The sequence below is a fragment of the Bombina bombina genome, chromosome 8, assembly GCF_027579735.1.
Source record: "Bombina bombina isolate aBomBom1 chromosome 8, aBomBom1.pri, whole genome shotgun sequence".
NCBI classification, from domain to species: domain Eukaryota; kingdom Metazoa; phylum Chordata; class Amphibia; order Anura; family Bombinatoridae; genus Bombina; species Bombina bombina.
Genome location: NC_069506.1, coordinates 9328099 through 9345366, shown reverse-complemented (window position 1 = coordinate 9345366; position 17268 = coordinate 9328099). Strand labels below are relative to the sequence as shown.

Sequence of the window (17268 nt, the reverse complement as noted above, 5' to 3'; positions counted from 1 at the left end):
TTTGACAGACTTGCATTTCAGGCAATTAGTGCTGACTCTTAAATAACTCCACGTGCTTGAGCGCAATTTTATTTATATGAAACACATGAACTAATGCTCTCTAGCTGTGAAAAAATGTCAAATGCATTCCGATTAGAGGCGGCCTTCAACGGCTTAGAAATTAGCATATGAGTCTACCTAGTTTTAGCTTTCAACTAAGAATATCAAGAGAACAAAGCAAATTTGATGATAAAAGTAAATTAGAAAGTTGTTTAAAATACATGCCCAATCTGAATCATGAAAGTTTAATTTGGACCTTACTATCCCTTTAAGTATAGTAAAACAACACTTTGGAATACACTTTTATTTTAATTATTTTACGCAATTTTTTCAGTAACTTAAAGGGACACTGTACCCAAAAATTTTCTTTCGTGATTCAGATAGACCATACAATTTTAAGCAACTTTATAATTTACTCCTATTATCAAATTTTCTTCATTCTCTTGGTATCTTTATTTGAAATGCAAGAATGTAAGTTTAGATGCCGGCCCATTTTTGGTGAACAACCTGGGTTGTCCTTGCTGATTGGTGGATAAATTCATCCACCAATAAAAAAGTGCTGTCCAGAGTACTGAAACCAAAAAAAGCTTAGATGCTGTCTTTTTCAAATAATGATAGCAAGAGAACGAAGAAAAATTGATAATAGGAGTAAATTCGAAAGTTGCTTAGAATTGCATGCTCTTTCTGAATTACAAAAGAACAAATTTGGGTTCAGTGTCCCTTTAACCCTGAAATTTTCCTGAATCCAAGAGTTGAAAGTTCAGCCTGCGGACTTTACAAGCCTGACCCTGCTACATATCTGTCTCTAATTAGCCTCATCAGAGGTGATAGGAAACTGCTTGATAAGCAGTAGGGTGTGGGTGGGATGTTAGGGAGGGAAGAAGGGAAGCAGAAAAGTGTTTCAGAAAAGCTTGGGATCAAATCTTGTCCAAAGACATTAGAAATGGGCTTTCATTATGGAGCCAAAATGGAGGTTTAAATAAGCCCAGCATATTTAAATAGTCTACCTGCAGCTGCGTAGAATTCAATGAACTCTTATCGACTATTTGCCCTACATTGTCCCTTTTAATTATGTCAAAATAAATCTCATCTTCTTTAATTCTTGTTGCTTAGGTCAACTTTCTATTGCTGTTGTAGACTTTACAAGCATGAAGCTACTTGATAGACTGTAATGGGCAAACTGGTTGTTAGCACAGCGTTACTGAGTTTACACCAATGGAAACAAGGCCTGGGTATTAAATATGGAGGTCACATAGTTCATGACTTACATCACTTCATACAATTCATTAGAAATCCATCTTTAATCAAATGGTTTTAGTATCTTTCAGAATAAACAAAGAAAACTTCTTGTTGGAAGTGCAGGTGGAAGGCCGGAATGAATGGTTCCTAACTTGCCATGAGAGATGGAGTTCAGCTTGGGGTACGCTAATATGCCGACACCTGGGATATATCAGGTCATTGTTTACAAGAATTACTTCCAAAGCAATATTTAGTTTAGTGTTAAAGGGACGCACAGAAAGGACAATCGATAAGGAGGATCAGCATTTAAACCTGCAGTGTTCAATCAAAAATACGAAAAAAATTGTTTATATTTCAATTAAACTAATATGATAATATCAGTTGTGTAGTTTCAATTAATGCTTATTGGCTGATAGGTACTGACAGCTAATACTTATTTGGCAGTAGGTACTTACTGCTAACAGTCATTGGCTGGAGCAATAAGCATTAGCAGGGTGCACCTGTCAAGTGATGAGCATTATCAGGACATACACAACTGATACTGTTGCATTAGTTTAAATGTGCTTCATTCTCTTGGTATCCTTTGTTGAGATAGCTGAACACATCTGGTGAGCCAATGACAAGAGGCTTATAAGTGCAGCCACCAATCAGCAGCTAGCCACCAGTAGTACATTGCTGCTTCTGAGTCTACCTAGATATGCTTTTCAACAAAGGATACCAAGAGAATTAAGCAAATTAGATAACAGAAGTAAATTGGAAAATGCATGCTTTGTCTGAATCTTGACTTTACTGTCCCTTTAAATCATATATCAGGGTCCAGACAAGTTTTAGCACAAATAAACCACAGGTAGCCAAAGTGGATTATTTGGGATTATGTAGCATGAGAGAAATAAAATCTTATAAAACTGTAAATCTACAGATTGTAATAGAACAACTATTGTCTTCAACTATATCCTGTAGTTGGTGTTCTGCTATATAGTAGTTATTAATTCTACACTGAAGTATAACAAACTTACTACTGCAACTGTAATTCTTCTTGTTCATTAAGACTGATGCATCACAAGGGAGTCAATATGACAGATGTCAAAGTAAACAGCAGCCAAGAGTTTGTTCAGGTTCCTCATGGTCAGATCTCTGGAGTAGATCATATCCGGCAAATCAGGTGGGACGCCCATTAATTAAATCAATATAAATATGATATGTGTAGCAATGATATGACTATGTGTACTTGATAGTAAATATGATGCGTAATGTGTAATTGATATGATGCGTAACAATAAAATTATCATTTGTACTTGATAGTAAATATGATGCGTAACAATGAAATGATCATGTGTACTTGATAGTAAATATGATGCGTAACAATAAAATGATCATTTGTACTTGATAGTAAATATGATGCGTAACAATGAAATGACCATGTGTACTTGATAGTAAATATGATGCGTAACAATGAAATGACCATGTGTACTTGATAGTAAATATGATGCGTAACAATAAAATGATCATTTGTACTTGATAGTAAATATGATGCGTAACAATGAAATGATCATGTGTACTTGATAGTAAATATGATGCGTAACAATGAAATGATCATGTGTACTTGATAGTAAATATGATGCATAACAATGAAATGATCATGTGTACTTGATAGTAAATATGATGCGTAACAATGAAATGACCATGTGTAAGTGATAGTAAATATGATGCGTAACAATGAAATGATCATGTGTACCTGATAGTAAATATGATGCGTAACAATGAAATGATCATGTGTACCTGATAATAAATATGATGCGTAACAATAAAATGACCATGTGTACTTGATAGTAAATATGATGCGTAACAATGAAATGATCATGTGTACCTGATAGTAAATATGATGCGTAACAATGAAATGACCATGTGTACTTGATAGTAAATATGATGTGTAACAATGAAATGACCATGTGTACTTGATAGTAAATATGATGTGTAACAATGAAATGATCATGTGTACTTGATAGTAAATATGATGCGTAACAATGAAATGATCATGTCTACTTGATAGTAAATATGATGCGTAACAATGAAATGATCATGTGCACGTGATAGTAAATATGATGCGTAACAATGAAATGACCATGTGTACCTGATAGTAAATATGATGCGTAACAATGAAATGATCATGTCTACTTGATAGTAAATATGATGCGTAACAATGAAATGATCATGTGCACGTGATAGTAAATATGATGCGTAACAATGAAATGACCATGTGTACCTGATAGTAAATATGATGCGTAACAATGAAATGATCATGTCTACTTGATAGTAAATATGATGCGTAACAATGAAATGATCATGTGTACTTGATAGTAAATATGATGCGTAACAATGAAATGATCATGTGTACTTGATAGTAAATATGATGCATAACAATGAAATGATCATGTGTACTTGATAGTAAATATGATGCGTAACAATGAAATGACCATGTGTAAGTGATAGTAAATATGATGCGTAACAATGAAATGATCATGTGTACCTGATAGTAAATATGATGCGTAACAATGAAATGATCATGTGTACCTGATAATAAATATGATGCGTAACAATAAAATGACCATGTGTACTTGATAGTAAATATGATGCGTAACAATGAAATGATCATGTGTACCTGATAGTAAATATGATGCGTAACAATGAAATGACCATGTGTACTTGATAGTAAATATGATGTGTAACAATGAAATGACCATGTGTACTTGATAGTAAATATGATGTGTAACAATGAAATGATCATGTGTACTTGATAGTAAATATGATGCGTAACAATGAAATGATCATGTCTACTTGATAGTAAATATGATGCGTAACAATGAAATGATCATGTGCACGTGATAGTAAATATGACGCGTAACAATGAAATGACCATGTGTACCTGATAGTAAATATGATGCGTAACAATGAAATGATCATGTCTACTTGATAGTAAATATGATGCGTAACAATGAAATGATCATGTGCACGTGATAGTAAATATGATGCGTAACAATGAAATGACCATGTGTACCTGATAGTAAATATGATGCGTAACAATGAAATGATCATGTGTACCTGATAGTAAATATGATGCGTAACAATGAAATGATCATGTGTACTTGATAGTAAATATGATGCGTAACAATGAAATGATCATGTGTACTTGATAGTAAATATGATGCGTAACAATGAAATGATCATGTGTACTTGATAGTAAATATGATGCGTAACAATGAAATGACCATGTGTAAGTGATAGTAAATATGATGCGTAACAATGAAATGATCATGTGTACCTGATAGTAAATATGATGCGTAACAATGAAATGATCATGTGTACCTGATAATAAATATGATGCGTAACAATAAAATGACCATGTGTACTTGATAGTAAATATGATGCGTAACAATGAAATGATCATGTGTACCTGATAGTAAATATGATGCGTAACAATGAAATGACCATGTGTACTTGATAGTAAATATGATGCGTAACAATGAAATGACCATGTGTACTTGATAGTAAATATGATGTGTAACAATGAAATGATCATGTGTACTTGATAGTAAATATGATGCGTAACAATGAAATGACCATGTGTACTTGATAGTAAATATGATGCGTAACAATGAAATGACCATGTGTACCTGATAGTAAATATGATGCGTAACAATGAAATGATCATGTCTACTTGATAGTAAATATGATGCGTAACAATGAAATGATCATGTGCACGTGATAGTAAATATGATGCGTAACAATGAAATGATCATGTGTACGTGATAGTAAATATGATGCGTAATAATGAAATGATCATGTGTACGTGATAGTAAATATGATGCGTAACAATGAAATGATCATGTGTACGTGATAGTAAATATGATGCGTAACAATGAAATGATCATGTGTACGTGATAGTAAATATGATGCGTAACAATGAAATGATCATGTCTACTTGATAGTAAATATGATGCGTAACAATGAAATGATCATGTGCACGTGATAGTAAATATGATGCGTAACAATGAAATGATCATGTGTACGTGATAGTAAATATGATGCGTAATAATGAAATGATCATGTGTACGTGATAGTAAATATGATGCGTAACAATGAAATGATCATGTGTACGTGATAGTAAATATTATGTGTAACAATTAAATGATCATGTGTAAGTGATAGTAAATATGATGCGTAACAATGAAATGACCATGTGTACTTGATAGTAAATATGATGTGTAACAATGAAATGATCATGTGTACCTGATAGTAAATATGATGCGTAACAATGAAATGACCATGTGTACTTGATAGTAAATATGATGCGTAACAATGAAATGACCATGTGTACCTGATAGTAAATATGATGCGTAACAATGAAATGATCATGTCTACTTGATAGTAAATATGATGCGTAACAATGAAATGATCATGTGCACGTGATAGTAAATATGATGCGTAACAATGAAATGATCATGTGTACGTGATAGTAAATATGATGCGTAATAATGAAATGATCATGTGTACGTGATAGTAAATATGATGCGTAACAATGAAATGATCATGTGTACGTGATAGTAAATATTATGTGTAACAATTAAATGATCATGTGTAAGTGATAGTAAATATGATGCGTAACAATGAATTGATCATGTGTACTTGATAGTAAATATGATGCGTAACAATGAATTGATCATGTGTACCTGATAGTAAATATGATGCGTAACAATGAAATGACCATGTGTACTTGATAGTAAATATGATGCGTAACAATGAAATGATCATGTGTACTTGATAGTAAATATGATGCGTAATAATGAAATGATCATGTGTACGTGATAGTAAATATGATGCGTAATAATGAAATGATCATGTGTACGTGATAGTAAATATGATGCGTAACAATGAAATGATCATGTGTATGTGATAGTAAATATTATGTGTAACAATTAAATGATCATGTGTAAGTGATAGTAAATATGATGCGTAACAATGAATTGATCATGTGTACTTGATAGTAAATATGATGCGTAACAATGAATTGATCATGTGTACTTGATAGTAAATATGATGCGTAATAATGAAATGATCATGTGTACTTGATAGTAAATATGATGCGTAACAATGAAATGACCATGTGTACTTGATAGTAAATATGATGCGTAACAATGAATTGATCATGTGTACTTGATAGTAAATATGATGCGTAACAATGAAATGATCATGTGTACTTGATAGTAAATATGATGCGTAACAATGAATTGATCATGTGTACTTGATAGTAAATATGATGCGTAACAATGAAATGATCATGTGTACGTGATAGTAAATATGATGCGTAACAATGAATTGATCATGTGTACTTGATAGTAAATATGATGCGTAACAATTAATTGATCATGTGTACTTGATAGTAAATATGATGCGTAACAATGAAATGATCATGTGTACGTGATAGTAAATAAGATGCGTAACAATGAATTGATCATGTGTACGTGATAGTAAATATGATGCGTAACAATGAAATGATCATGTGTATGTGATAGTAAATATGATGCGTAACAATGAATAGATCATGTGTACTTGATAGTAAATATGATGCGTAACAATGAAATGATCATGTGTACCTGATAGTAAATATGATGCGTAACAATGAAATGACCATGTGTACTTGATAGTAAATATGATGTGTAACAATGAAATGACCATGTGTACTTGATAGTAAATATGATGTGTAACAATGAAATGATCATGTGTACTTGATAGTAAATATGATGCGTAACAATGAAATGATCATGTCTACTTGATAGTAAATATGATGCGTAACAATGAAATGATCATGTGCACGTGATAGTAAATATGACGCGTAACAATGAAATGACCATGTGTACCTGATAGTAAATATGATGCGTAACAATGAAATGATCATGTCTACTTGATAGTAAATATGATGCGTAACAATGAAATGATCATGTGCACGTGATAGTAAATATGATGCGTAACAATGAAATGACCATGTGTACCTGATAGTAAATATGATGCGTAACAATGAAATGATCATGTCTACTTGATAGTAAATATGATGCGTAACAATGAAATGATCATGTGTACTTGATAGTAAATATGATGCGTAACAATGAAATGATCATGTGTACTTGATAGTAAATATGATGCATAACAATGAAATGATCATGTGTACTTGATAGTAAATATGATGCGTAACAATGAAATGACCATGTGTAAGTGATAGTAAATATGATGCGTAACAATGAAATGATCATGTGTACCTGATAGTAAATATGATGCGTAACAATGAAATGATCATGTGTACCTGATAATAAATATGATGCGTAACAATAAAATGACCATGTGTACTTGATAGTAAATATGATGCGTAACAATGAAATGATCATGTGTACCTGATAGTAAATATGATGCGTAACAATGAAATGACCATGTGTACCTGATAGTAAATATGATGTGTAACAATGAAATGACCATGTGTACTTGATAGTAAATATGATGTGTAACAATGAAATGATCATGTGTACTTGATAGTAAATATGATGCGTAACAATGAAATGACCATGTGTACTTGATAGTAAATATGATGCGTAACAATGAAATGACCATGTGTACCTGATAGTAAATATGATGCGTAACAATGAAATGATCATGTCTACTTGATAGTAAATATGATGCGTAACAATGAAATGATCATGTGCACGTGATAGTAAATATGATGCGTAACAATGAAATGATCATGTGTACGTGATAGTAAATATGATGCGTAACAATGAAATGATCATGTGTACGTGATAGTAAATATGATGCGTAACAATGAAATGATCATGTGTACGTGATAGTAAATATGATGCGTAACAATGAAATGATCATGTGTACGTGATAGTAAATATGATGCGTAACAATGAAATGATCATGTCTACTTGATAGTAAATATGATGCGTAACAATGAAATGATCATGTGCACGTGATAGTAAATATGATGCGTAACAATGAAATGATCATGTGTACTTGATAGTAAATATGATGCGTAATAATGAAATGATCATGTGTACGTGATAGTAAATATGATGCGTAACAATGAAATGATCATGTGTATGTGATAGTAAATATTATGTTTAACAATTAAATGATCATGTGTAAGTGATAGTAAATATGATGCGTAACAATGAAATGACCATGTGTACTTGATAGTAAATATGATGTGTAACAATGAAATGATCATGTGTACCTGATAGTAAATATGATGCGTAACAATGAAATGACCATGTGTACTTGATAGTAAATATGATGCGTAACAATGAAATGACCATGTGTACCTGATAGTAAATATGATGCGTAACAATGAAATGATCATGTCTACTTGATAGTAAATATGATGCGTAACAATGAAATGATCATGTGCACGTGATAGTAAATATGATGCGTAACAATGAAATGATCATGTGTACGTGATAGTAAATATGATGCGTAATAATGAAATGATCATGTGTACGTGATAGTAAATATGATGCGTAACAATGAAATGATCATGTGTACGTGATAGTAAATATTATGTGTAACAATTAAATGATCATGTGTAAGTGATAGTAAATATGATGCGTAACAATGAATTGATCATGTGTACTTGATAGTAAATATGATGCGTAACAATGAAATGATCATGTGTACCTGATAGTAAATATGATGCGTAACAATGAAATGACCATGTGTACTTGATAGTAAATATGATGCGTAACAATGAAATGATCATGTGTACTTGATAGTAAATATGATGCGTAATAATGAAATGATCATGTGTACGTGATAGTAAATATGATGCGTAATAATGAAATGATCATGTGTACGTGATAGTAAATATGATGCGTAACAATGAAATGATCATGTGTATGTGATAGTAAATATTATGTGTAACAATTAAATGATCATGTGTAAGTGATAGTAAATATGATGCGTAACAATGAATTGATCATGTGTACTTGATAGTAAATATGATGCGTAACAATGAATTGATCATGTGTACTTGATAGTAAATATGATGCGTAACAATGAAATGATCATGTGTACTTGATAGTAAATATGATGCGTAACAATGAAATGACCATGTGTACTTGATAGTAAATATGATGCGTAACAATGAATTGATCATGTGTACTTGATAGTAAATATGATGCGTAACAATGAAATGACCATGTGTACTTGATAGTAAATATGATGCGTAACAATGAATTGATCATGTGTACTTGATAGTAAATATGATGCGTAACAATGAAATGATCATGTGTACGTGATAGTAAATATGATGCGTAACAATGAATTGATCATGTGTACTTGATAGTAAATATGATGCGTAACAATTAATTGATCATGTGTACTTGATAGTAAATATGATGCGTAACAATGAAATGATCATGTGTACGTGATAGTAAATAAGATGCGTAACAATGAATTGATCATGTGTACGTGATAGTAAATATGATGCGTAACAATGAAATGATCATGTGTATGTGATAGTAAATATGATGCGTAACAATGAATAGATCATGTGTACTTGATAGTAAATATGATGCGTAACAATGAAATGATCATGTGTACCTGATAGTAAATATGATGCGTAACAATGAAATGACCATGTGTACTTGATAGTAAATATGATGTGTAACAATGAAATGACCATGTGTACTTGATAGTAAATATGATGTGTAACAATGAAATGATCATGTGTACTTGATAGTAAATATGATGCGTAACAATGAAATGACCATGTGTACTTGATAGTAAATATGATGCGTAACAATGAAATGACCATGTGTACCTGATAGTAAATATGATGCGTAACAATGAAATGATCATGTCTACTTGATAGTAAATATGATGCGTAACAATGAAATGATCATGTGCACGTGATAGTAAATATGATGCGTAACAATGAAATGATCATGTGTACGTGATAGTAAATATGATGCGTAATAATGAAATGATCATGTGTACGTGATAGTAAATATGATGCGTAACAATGAAATGATCATGTGCACGTGATAGTAAATATGATGCGTAACAATGAAATGATCATGTGTACGTGATAGTAAATATGATGCGTAACAATGAAATGATCATGTGTACTTGATAGTAAATATGATGCGTAACAATGAAATGATCATGTGCACGTGATAGTAAATATGATGCGTAACAATGAAATGATCATGTGTACGTGATAGTAAATATGATGCGTAATAATGAAATGATCATGTGTACGTGATAGTAAATATGATGCGTAACAATGAAATGATCATGTGTATGTGATAGTAAATATTATGTTTAACAATTAAATGATCATGTGTAAGTGATAGTAAATATGATGCGTAACAATGAAATGACCATGTGTACTTGATAGTAAATATGATGTGTAACAATGAAATGATCATGTGTACCTGATAGTAAATATGATGCGTAACAATGAAATGACCATGTGTACTTGATAGTAAATATGATGCGTAACAATGAAATGACCATGTGTACCTGATAGTAAATATGATGCGTAACAATGAAATGATCATATCTACTTGATAGTAAATATGATGCGTAACAATGAAATGATCATGTGCACGTGATAGTAAATATGATGCGTAACAATGAAATGATCATGTGTACGTGATAGTAAATATGATGCGTAATAATGAAATGATCATGTGTACGTGATAGTAAATATGATGCGTAACAATGAAATGATCATGTGTACGTGATAGTAAATATTATGTGTAACAATTAAATGATCATGTGTAAGTGATAGTAAATATGATGCGTAACAATGAATTGATCATGTGTACTTGATAGTAAATATGATGCGTAACAATGAATTGATCATGTGTACCTGATAGTAAATATGATGCGTAACAATGAAATGACCATGTGTACTTGATAGTAAATATGATGCGTAACAATGAAATGACCATGTGTACTTGATAGTAAATATGATGCGTAATAATGAAATGATCATGTGTACGTGATAGTAAATATGATGCGTAATAATGAAATGATCATGTGTACGTGATAGTAAATATGATGCGTAACAATGAAATGATCATGTGTATGTGATAGTAAATATTATGTGTAACAATTAAATGATCATGTGTAAGTGATAGTAAATATGATGCGTAACAATGAATTGATCATGTGTACTTGATAGTAAATATGATGCGTAACAATGAATTGATCATGTGTACTTGATAGTAAATATGATGCGTAATAATGAAATGATCATGTGTACTTGATAGTAAATATGATGCGTAACAATGAAATGACCATGTGTACTTGATAGTAAATATGATGCGTAACAATGAATTGATCATGTGTACTTGATAGTAAATATGATGCGTAACAATGAAATGACCATGTGTACTTGATAGTAAATATGATGCGTAACAATGAATTGATCATGTGTACTTGATAGTAAATATGATGCGTAACAATGAAATGATCATGTGTACGTGATAGTAAATATGATGCGTAACAATGAATTGATCATGTGTACTTGATAGTAAATATGATGCGTAACAATTAATTGATCATGTGTACTTGATAGTAAATATGATGCGTAACAATGAAATGATCATGTGTACGTGATAGTAAATAAGATGCGTAACAATGAATTGATCATGTGTACGTGATAGTAAATATGATGCGTAACAATGAAATGATCATGTGTATGTGATAGTAAATATGATGCGTAACAATGAATAGATCATGTGTACTTGATAGTAAATATGATGCGTAACAATGAATTGATCATGTGTACTTGATAGTAAATACGATGCGTAACAATAAAATTACCATTTGTACTTGATAGTAAATATGATGCGTAACAATAAAATTACCACTTGTACTTGATAGTAAATATGATGCGTAACAATGAATTGATCATGTGTACTTGATAGTAAATATGATGCGTAACAATGAAATGACCATGTGTACTTGATAGTAAATACGATGCGTAACAATAAAATTACCATTTGTACTTGATAGTAAATATGATGCGTAACAATGAAATGACCACGTGTACTTGATAGTAAATATGATGCGTAACAATGAAATGACCACGTGTACTTGATAGTAAATATGATGCATAACAATGATGATATCGCCACATTCTCTCTGAGAAATGATGGTGTTTGAATACTGGTGCACGTGCCCTCACAGGATATGTGCATATGCTCCAGAAAAACAATAATAATTTTTATTAGAAGCATATTTGCTAATGGAAGTATATTTTTTATAAAAAGCTTATATTTCATATTAAAATGCGCCTATGCACATTTAAGTTTTGACCTTTCTATCCCTTTTAAATGCAGTATTCAGATTTGTACTGTTTAGGTATATACCCATTCACTCAAACACAGTTTAAATAGCTCACATTCTAGATATATATTACCTCACTCATTAAAGTGACGGTATTTAACAAATACATACAGTATATACAGATATATATATATAGGAATATCTATTTATAAATTCATAGAGTATTTTCTGCTATGTGCAGAACATTGGAATGTCAAATATTTACAGTAAGTACACAGTATTACGTTAATAAATATAAATATTGTATAAATATGATTGTACATAAAGGGTTTCAATGCAAACATGTACATATTTAGACATGTATATTTATGTATTTCTAAGTAAAATCCCTGTATTTGTTTCTAACACCTGAGATCTCATATCTTTGAGCCCTTACAGCTTTGTATTGCAATAGTTTTTTAAATATTTTTATTAGATGGTGTTATTATGAGCGTAACTGTACTTTGTGATGTATTTTTAATGTGATTTGTGACACTTTTTAGTTTCGCAAAACAGTTAACCGCAGCTCTGAGTTTGCGGTAATCATTCTAGCGTAAATCGCAATTGCACTCAAGCGTTCACATTTACTTTCAACTTATAACGATAGCGCTCCACTCGTAATCTGGCCCAAATTGTTTAATCATGTTTTTAAAAAAAATACAACTACATATTATAAACGTCTAATCTGTGCTTCATATCTAGGATTTCTGTGCATGACTCTTTAAATGTAGATTTATTTTATAACTATGTGGAACTTCCCTGTCTACAGTAGCAGGTTTTTGTTTGTATATTTGTCAGTACCAGACAATAGCTATTGTTGACAAACGCAGCTTTCCCCAAACACTCACTATTTACCTAACAAACGCATGACTAACCTGGCTTCTTTACACAGGCACGGGTGTTTATCTGGTCGTATTGTTGCCTTGAAATGTTCGGGTAAGTGCTTACATTTTTAATTTTCTCTCATCATAAACAAATGTACACTGCTATTAAAGGGATTTTTAAGACTAAAATAACACGCGCTAATTAATGCATTAAAGACTTAAAGACAGAATGTTCATAAGAAAATATTAAATTTCCATTTCTCGAATTGTTATGGGCATCCTAAAACTGTCATATCTTGTGTTCACAATTTGTGTAGGAAAAAAAGATTTCATGTATTTAGTGAGGAGAAAATGGAGTGTCATCAAAATGTGACAGTATTTTGTATTATTAATGTTAGAGAGATTATTTTTATTGAAAGTGTTCTGTTGTGCATATGAAAGCACACTATTTATTTATACTGGTGAAAAACATGTTAATGTTAAATCAGTTTAAATTGATATTGAAACTAAATATGTGTGTGCTTAAGTATATGTTCGTAATTGGCTATTACAGACAACTCCCACAGATACATTGCTAGACTGGAACATGTCACTCAAACATAAAAACATTCTTTTAGTACAAAACATCTGCTTTCCAAAGAAAAAAAATTGTACATTTTCCTTTTTTAAATGAAACAAATAAAATGTAATAGAATACTTCTTTCAGTTACGTTTCCTTTTGAGGATAACTTATAAACACTGTTATTTGCATCTTGACTTTTCGTTGCAGAATGTGGATCTCGTTCCAAGTCTTCCCGAATCATTGGGGGAAGTGACGTTGCTTTGGGTCGATGGCCTTGGCAGGTCAGTCTATACCTTAATAACAAGCACGTCTGTGGCGGCTCTATCATTGCACATCAATGGATCGTCACCGCTGCGCACTGTGTGCACAAGTAGGTCTTAGTGGATATAAATCTGCATGTTCTTGTGCTTGAAAACATCAAGGATGAATAGGCAATTCAGTATTTATTCTAGGGGAACTGGGTGGTGATTTCCATCTAAGAACTCCAATTCTCCATAGTGTCATGTAATACATTTGTAGATTGGTGAATGGCTGAAAAGAGGGATTTAAATAAAAAAAATAGGAATATGTTTAATCTTGTTTAATCTTTACTCAACACATAAATTTGTAGCATCCACAAGGGTCTAGAAACGCCCCGGAGGAAACTGCAATCCTCACTAAAGGCAGAAATCCCAGTAAAAGAAATAGAGATGTGTTCTATCACAGTGTGAAATGAAGCCAGTTAGCTCTTTGAGGCCTTAAACAATAATACAGTATACTGTATGTGAACATTCGCTTTTTTATGATAAGAGTATTTTCCCCAGCCCGTTTGTTATTTGTTACATAAAGAGGAATGTGCCAGACTCGGGTTACTTTTTGCAGCTGAATACTTTTCATCTATATTCTACGTACATTGTTTCATTATGCACAACAAGAGTACTTTACAATAAACTGTCAATATTTGTTTGGCTTGTTTTCCCTACAACATACCTTAGACAGTTTTGTTTTGTACACTGACCCCCCCCCCCCCCCACACACACACCCTTTCCCCTGATAGCCTGGAGTACATCAAACAGACTTAAAATGTTAACTCTGCCACATGTATATCTGTTCCTAGTTGGTAACAGAAAAGGTGATAAAATAAAAATATGCAGGAAACTTTTCAAAGTCTGTGTGTCCCTGGGCTATAAAACAAATACATATTTTACAAAATAGCAGATTTAAATGCTTATAAAACATTGTTATGCAGATCTTTAGAAATCAAGTGTTTGATTCTACATATATATTTACAACATCTGTAATGCTCCTTCAGTTACCAAAAACAGGTCCTAGACTGTTTCTTTTCCTTATCATGTGAGTTATTCACAATAATGAAACACTTAGGCCTAGATTTGGAGTTTGGCGGTAGCCGTGAAAACCAGCGTTAGAGGCTCCTAACGCTGGTTTTAGGCTACCGCCGGTATTTGGAGTCATTCAAAAAAGGGTCTAACGCTCACTTTTCAGCCGCGACTTTTCCATACCACAGATCCCCTTACGTCAATTGCGTATCCTATCGTTTCAATGGGATCTTTCTAACTCCAGTATTTAGAGTCGTGGCTGAAGTGAGCGTTAGAATTCTAACAACAAGACTCCAGCCGCAGAAAAAAGTCAGTAGTTAAGAGCTTTCTGGGCTAACGCCGGTTCATAAAGCTCTTAACTACTGTGCTCTAAAGTACACTAAAACCCATAAACTACCTATGTACCCCTAAACCGAGGTCCCCCCACATCGCCGCCACTCTATTACATTTTTTAACCCCTAATCTGCCGACCGCCACCTACGTTATACTTATGTACCCCTAATCTGCTGCCCCTAACACCGCTGACCCCTATATTATATTTATTAACCCCTAACCTGCCCCCCACAACGTAGCCACCAGCTACCTACAATAATTAACCCCTAATCTGCCGACCGCAAAGAGCCGCCACCTACGTTATCCTTATGTACCCCTAATCTGCTGCCCCTAACACCGCCGACCCCTATATTATATTTATTAACCCCTAATCTGCCCCCCTCAACGTCGCCTCCACCTGCCTACACTTATTAACCCCTAATCTGCCAAGCGGACCGCACCGCTACTATAATAAAGTTATTAACCCCTAATCCGCCTCACTAACCCTATAATAAATAGTATTAACCCCTAATCTGCCCTCCCTAACATCGCCGACACCTAACTTCAATTATTAACCCCTAATCTGCCGACTGGAGCTCACCGCTATTGTAATAAATGTATTAACCCCTAAAGCTAAGTCTAACCCTAACACTAACACCCCCCTAAATTAAATATAATTTTAATCTAACAAAATTAATTAACTCTTATTAAATAAATTATTCCTATTTAAAGCTAAATACTTACCTGTAAAATAAATCCTAATATAGCTACAATATAAATTATATTTATATTATAGCTATTTTAGGATAACTTTGTATTTATTTTAACCAGGTACAATAGCTATTAAATAGTTAAGAACTATTTAATAGCTAAAATAGTTAAAATAATTACAAATTTACCTGTAAAATAAATCCTAACCTAAGTTACAATTAAACCTAACACTACACTATCAATAAATAAATTAAATACAATTCCTACAAATAAATACAATGAAATAAACTAACTAAAGTACAAAAAATAAAAAAGAACTAAGTTACAAAAAATAAAAAAATATTTACAAACATTAGAAATATATTACAACAATTTTAAACTAATTACACCTACTCTAACCCCCCTAATAAAATAACAAAGCCCCCCAAAATAAAAAAATGCCCTACCCTATTGTAAATTACTAAAGTTCAAAGCTCTTTTACCTTACCAGCCCTGAACAAGGCCCTTTGCGGGGCATGCCCCAAGAAGTTCAGCTCTTTTGCCTGTAAAAAAAAACATACAATACCCCCCCCAACATTACAACCCACCACCCACATACCCCTAATCTAACCCAAACCCCCCTTAAATAAACCTAACACTAAGCCCCTGAAGATCTCCCTACCTTGAGTCATCTTCACCCAGCCGAGCCAAATTCTTCATCCAAGCGGAGCAAGAAGAGGTCCTCCATCCGGTAGAAGTCTTCATCCAAGCGGGGCAGAAGAGGTCTTCCATCCGATTGAAGTGTTCATCCAAGCGGCATCTTCTATCTTCATCCATCCGGAGCGGAGCGGCAGCATCCTGAAGACCTCCGACGCGGAACATCCATCCTGGCCAACGACTGAAC

The 17268-nt window shown here is 32.7% G+C and overlaps 2 protein-coding genes across 2 annotated transcripts in view; one reads left to right on the top strand and one right to left on the bottom strand.

Moving 5' to 3' along the window:
- LOC128638204 (serine-aspartate repeat-containing protein I-like) overlaps positions 1-13528 on the bottom strand; it is a 50352-nt gene extending 36824 nt beyond the window's left edge. The window contains exon 1 of the mRNA XM_053690062.1: positions 13516-13528. Coding sequence (XP_053546037.1) covers positions 13516-13528 — 13 coding nt within the window. The remainder of the gene's footprint in view (positions 1-13515) is intronic.
- TMPRSS5 (transmembrane serine protease 5) overlaps positions 13527-17268 on the top strand; it is a 54311-nt gene continuing 50569 nt past the window's right edge. Inside the window, exons 1-2 of the mRNA XM_053690061.1 lie at positions 13527-13596; positions 14254-14416. Coding sequence (XP_053546036.1) covers positions 13527-13596; positions 14254-14416 — 233 coding nt within the window. The remainder of the gene's footprint in view (positions 13597-14253; positions 14417-17268) is intronic.